General features: G+C 32.3%; 1 protein-coding gene across 1 annotated transcript in view; it reads left to right on the plus strand.

Moving 5' to 3' along the window:
- The first annotated feature begins 1584 nt into the window (after positions 1-1584).
- Positions 1585-6169, plus strand: part of LOC132061108 (E3 ubiquitin-protein ligase PRT1) — an 11160-nt gene continuing 6575 nt past the window's right edge. The window contains exons 1-5 of the mRNA XM_059453978.1: positions 1585-1766; positions 1874-1902; positions 2022-2201; positions 3134-3427; positions 4250-4376. Of these exons, the coding sequence (XP_059309961.1) occupies positions 1690-1766; positions 1874-1902; positions 2022-2201; positions 3134-3427; positions 4250-4376 (707 nt within the window). The 5' untranslated portion in view covers positions 1585-1689. The remainder of the gene's footprint in view (positions 1767-1873; positions 1903-2021; positions 2202-3133; positions 3428-4249; positions 4377-6169) is intronic.

The following is a 6169-nucleotide window of genomic DNA, read 5'->3' on the forward strand; positions in this document are numbered from 1 at the left end:
TTTTCAAATATTGAATTTTTGATTTTTTACGTTTGAGTGTTGAAGATTGGATGAAGGAATAGAAAACGGTTATGGAAAAGAAATCTAAAATATGATTTTGTGGAAGAGTATGGTAAAAATACCAATTAATAACTAATTAAATGATCCCAACGTTATGGCCTAAAATCAAGGGATATGTTTTCTTTTTTACTGTGTTTCTATGAATTTACACGCATAAAATACATCCGAAAAAATACCTTAATTTGGGAAAACATAACTACAAATAGTAATATTTAAAAGGATAGCTATAAATGATAGGACACTGCCATAAGGTAGTCATTTGAGTAATTTTACCAAAAAACAAATACCCATTATCTAACGAAGTCCATTTCTTATCGGCCAAGAGCCCATCTTATTCCGAGGCCAACTTCTTTCATTTAAGGGAGAATGACGTATATATATATATACATACACATACATAAGAATATGGTATATTTACAAAATATGACGATAGATTTCTTACAAAACATAACGATAGATTTCTTACAAAACATATACGAAAATTTACGCTCAAGGCTTAAAATTTTATGTATGAAAACTGTATAAAATGTATATATCTCGCTCAAAGCTTAAAATTTTCGTTCAAAATTTTGTGTGTGGAAACTGTATGAAATATATGTATACGGCTCAAGGCTTAAATTTTTGCTCAAAAAATTTTGTGTATGAAATATGTATATCTCGCAAAGATTAGAATTCTCACATTTTTCGTATATGACTGTATAAAAACGGTATGCAATATGTATATAACTGTATAAACATTGTACAAGGTTCATGTACTTAGCATGCAGCAAAATAAAATTTAAACATATCATATATTTATGGGTTGTATGTATATGAAAGGTTGAGCTGTGGTTTACCAATGGTAGTGGTGGCAGTTGTGAGATTCGTTTTTTTTTTTTTTGTTTGAATTTATGATTCTGAGAGATTCGTTGAAAAAGGGAAAGGGATGATAAAGAAAATAAAAGGGACAAACAACAAAAATAGCTTGCTGCAATCCAAATCATTACATCGGTGGAGTTTTCGGAGGAAACACAGAACGAAGAGAAGAGACAGGAAGGGTGGGCAGATTTGTTCCTAGATCTGTATGAAATAGAGAACAGGGAAAAGGGGGAAAGGGTGGGCTTTTAATTTTTTCAAATTTGGTATGTTTTGTAATTACGTTGTTATGTTTTGTAAATAAGAAAAATATCCTTATGTTTTGTAATTAAGAGTCTTAACTAGTATTATTAGGTCATTTTCCCTTCATTTAATTGCACGGTTTTCCCCTCAAAGGGGTTGGTCTTTAATTTTTGCACTTCGACATAAGTTCTTTAAGGCTGAGGGGCATAACTAGTAGGATATTATGATGCGAAATATAAACTTATGCTCTGCGAAAAAGTTGTTGTCCTTGAGTAAAAAAAAATTAAAGACCAGCAAAAATAGGACAAAAGTGCAAATGACCCACCCAAGCAAATACCATCTCATTCTAAGGCCCACTTCTTTTCGGGTCAAAAGCCCATTTTACTGAAATGGCCACAATAATGGGCCGATACAGCATCTCTGTATGTCAAAACCCTCTCATTTCATTTCTAGACAAACTCTTTCAATCAAGCTGATCAAGAATATCTTCGATTAACAAATCCTTCTTTTTACTAAATTTGCAGCTTCAACATGGAAAATGGCCAAGAAAATCATGATGGCATTCAAATTGAGGAAATCCCAGATGAATTTCAGTGCTGTGTTTGCCTGTAATCAATCCCCTCAAAAAATTCATTTTTAATATTTTTTCCCCTTTGGAATTAATTCTTGTATATGTAATTGATTTCTTTTGTGTCTTGATTTTGTTTGTTTGTAGGGAACTTTTGTATAAACCAGTTGTGCTAGGTAAGTGTGTATGATAGAATTATATATATATATATATATATATATATATATATATATATATATACTGATATTAATGGGATTTCTATTTATTGAGCACTGAGATTGATTTCTTGATTTAGGGTGTGGACACATTGCTTGTTTCTGGTGTATATTTAAAGCTATGAGTACTTGGAGGGAATCACACTGCCCGATTTGTCGAAACCCGTATCATCATTTTCCTAGTGTATGTAGATTGATGCACTCTTTGCTTGTAAAGTTGTACCCTTTAGCCAGTGCAAGAAGGGTAAAACAGGTGGCAGGTTAGTCTTTTCTGAATTCTAATTATGCATTAGCAAGTTAATGTTTAACCTGTTATGAGTTAATAATCTTCGTTTTTTTGTTGAACTCTCAAGATTAATGCAATTTTCTGTGTATGATATCTGAATGTTTTGAGATATATGTATATTAGTATAGAATCCGTGCTATGTGCGGAAATGTTAATGAGAATTAATCATAGCTAATTGTCTTCTTGTTTGTTTAGTTCATTTCCCAATGGATACTTAACCTGTTATGAGTTAATCATCTTTGGCTTTTGTTGAACTCTCAAATTTAATACGTTTACTGTTTTATGATGGTTGAAAGTTTTGAGCTTTATTTACATGAGTATTAGAGTCATAATTTTGGTGCATTTGATACGATTGTTAACACCGTATATGGTAGAATTAGCAATCTAGCATAAATGTGTTACCTATCAGGTCCCATAATTGATGCATCCTTGCTCATTTCTGAGGATGAAAATAATCCTATACAGATTTTTCAGTTTCTATACATTTGGCAATGTTCCCTCTCTCCCATTTGATATCTGGAGGGTCAAACATCTTTTTTCTGTATTTTTTTATATAGATTCTGTATATACTACTCCCTCTGTCCCAGTTTATGTGACACTCTTTCCTTTGTAGTCAGTCCCAAAAAGAATTACACCTTTCTATATTTAATAACAATATAACTTTAAACTTCGCCTTTTACCCTTAATGAGATGATATAGCCACACAAGTATCTATGACTTATTTTAGACCACAAGTTCCAAAAGTCTTCCTTTCATTCTTAAACTTCACATAAATTGGGACGAAAGGAGTATGTTTTTTTCCCCATAAAAGTCAATGAGTAGATGTCCACTAGAAATTGTGCTTCTGGAGGGCAGTACATGAGTAACTATAAAGTTTACTGATGCCTTTCTTTTTCCTTATTACAGAGGAGGAGAAGAAAGCAAAAACTTATTCACCTGAGTTTGATGATTATTTATCAGAATCCAGTTGCCAGACAGATCTTGTTCCAGACATTGCTTCATCTCATTCTGTCCCTTCGCAGAAATTTGGTTCAGCGGGGGGAGGAGAGCATTCCTCTGTAGATGTTTCATTAGATACAGTTGTTCCTGCAACATCGAGTTCTGAAAGTGCAAGTGAAAAGCAGGTGCTTATGACTGATTTGCTTTGTGGTATCTGCAAGCTATTGTTATGTCGACCTGTAGTTCTTAATTGTGGCCATGGTCAGTTCAACTTCCTCCAGCTAATATGTTGATATTGCTTAAGTAGCCGTTTGGACATGAACATGAAATCATGATTTGAAATTATTGAGGTGAAGGTTGATTTGAAGCTGAAATTGTGTTTGGACATAAGTTTTACAAACATAGATTTGAAATCGTTGTTACCTTCTCAAAAAAAGAAAAAGAAAAAAAAAAGATTTGAAATCAAATTGTACTTTTCCTCAACAACAACATACATGACATCTGGGTGTATTCGCAAGTGGGGTCTCGGGTGGTAGGATATGCGTACCTTACCCTACCTTTGCGGGGTAGAGAGGGGTTTCCAAGGTATAAATTGTTGTAATTAAACAGTACTTTTCTGCATGGCATGAAAACCCACAATTGGTAAAACTATCAAAACTTTCCCAACTCTTATACAATCTTACCAATATAAGCAAACCTACCTAAATTAATGATTAATAAAGAATTCTTCGCAGTAGCACCAACTGATTTTTGGGTGTGTTTTCTGGAAAGGGGAAATTGGGTTGGCAAAGTAGGAGTTGGATAATTACTTTTGTAACAAAAGATGAGTTTTTTTCTGCAAAATCTAAAATTATGGACCAAATTTTAAATTTTAAATCAAATTTGAAGTTGAAATTCTACCTTTGAAGTGAATTTGGGATTTGAAATCAGAATTTCAAGTTGAAGTTGAAGTTTTATTTAAAATGTGATAAACAAACACAAGATTTGAAATCAAAACTTGAAATCATGATTTGAAATTGCATGTCCAAACGGCACCTAAGTTTCCATATTCCATTTCTTACCATGCTGCTTTTGCTTGTGTAGTTTACTGTGAAAATTGTGTGATCAATCCTAGCGACAAGCTATGTAGATGTCCAGTTTGCGAACTGGAGCATCCAAACGGATACCCCAACATTTGTTTAGTTCTTGAGCACTACCTGGAAGAGCAATTTTGAGTTGTAGGCAGAAAGGAAAAGGGCATCAGTGGAAAGACCTGATCGTCAGATTCCATCAACACGTATGTAGAAACTTCTTTCTGCATATATAAAACCATTTTATCTTATATATTGTTATATGATATAGATTTGGCACATGGACAACTTTATGCTCGTCATTTATTTGAATACATAATCGACATACAATCCATCTCAAGTTTCAATGATCATTCAAAATTTAGAGGCTGCAATCTCTCGTGCATTTTTGTAACCCGCATTGTTTACGAGTTCGGGTTGACTTCTTTAAGTAGCTAAAGAAATTTAATATACTGGACTATGATGCGTCAAATTACCTACTCAGCTGGTCCAACCTGGTTTTGCAATAGAGAAAGAACAGTTTTTAGAGCATTTGCTATTACAGCTTAATTGAACTAAATTTTTTGTATGTGGAAAATCTAGGGTTTGTTTATTATAGGCTAAGAATCCATAGACGGCACCGACTAGTTGGATTAATTTAGTTGTTTTTTTTTTCTTTTTTTATGAAGTAAAACTTAGTTGTTGGTATGCTTGTGTGAGAGTTAGAAAACCTCTAATTTTTAGAGGACCCTAAATTTTTTTAAGGCAAATTGTTTAGCAATATTGGAATGAAATGGGGTCCGAATAGAGCAGAATATCTGAGGTGAGGATTTATATAGCCTATACCAACTAGTTTGAGATTGAGGATATATGATAAGATATACTCTTGTGATTATTTTCTCATTTTAAAACAGGGATGAAGCACGCTTGGGAAATTTTGTCCATTAAGCTTCAATTTTATTATTAACGAGCTTTTAATTGTTCCCCTAAGTGTTCCTTTTTAGTAGTGAATACTTTCCAGCCAACTAAAGAGATTAGACTGTAGGAATTACGACCTATATAGGCCCCAAGTTTCCCTTGGATTATTGTCATATAGAATCATTTAACTTGAGAGCAGTGTTTTAAAAGGCGTGGGCGTAAGGTGAGGCATTTTACATATGCCTCGGCAGGGCTTAAGCTCCACAGGTATTTTATTTTTAATATTGTATAAATTAATAAAATAAACATATAAATAAAAACTACATTAAAATTATTTTAAAAAAATGATAAAATTAATAAAAAAATGCATATATCTAATTATTAACATGCTAACATATGCACGAACCATTTAAAAAAATCTTGAAAAAGTGAATGACATAAAGATGCATTGCAATTAACATGATATGATGAAACAATTTTAGAGTTGGAAAATTGATGCTCTATCCTAATAATTCAAAGATAAAAATGACAAATAATATAAAGCTATTGTTTTAAAACCTAAAACTAAATAACAAATTAATACTCATTATAATACAAATAATGATGCGTTGCAAAAGTGAATGACGTAATCTTTTCATTCACTTTTTTTTGAAAAAATGAACGAATGCTAAAAAGATTTTGAAGAAAATAAAGCATAAAGATGGAAAATGCAAGCATGGAAGCATAGTAAGAATTGGAGGACAAAATTCTTTGCTTTGTAGTTTGCACTTTGTGTACAAAGGTCTAACGTGTATCCGTTACATCCGTAAACAATAAAGAGAGAAAGGTTATAAAATTAGGATAAACAATTAAACTTTTATTTTGACTTTTTTTTTGAGATTTTTTGTTTGAGAATTTACTATGAGTTAGCTTTTGGATATTTAACTTAAAAAAAAAAAAAAAAAAAAGATTTATTGAGCAATTTTGGCTCAAATTTGAAAAAGTTCTCGGGGCTTACGCCCCAAACAAACGCCCCAAAAAGTTGGGCGCCGCAACG

Source organism: Lycium ferocissimum, chromosome 1 (genome assembly GCF_029784015.1).
Source record: "Lycium ferocissimum isolate CSIRO_LF1 chromosome 1, AGI_CSIRO_Lferr_CH_V1, whole genome shotgun sequence".
Taxonomy (NCBI): Eukaryota; Viridiplantae; Streptophyta; class Magnoliopsida; order Solanales; family Solanaceae; genus Lycium; species Lycium ferocissimum.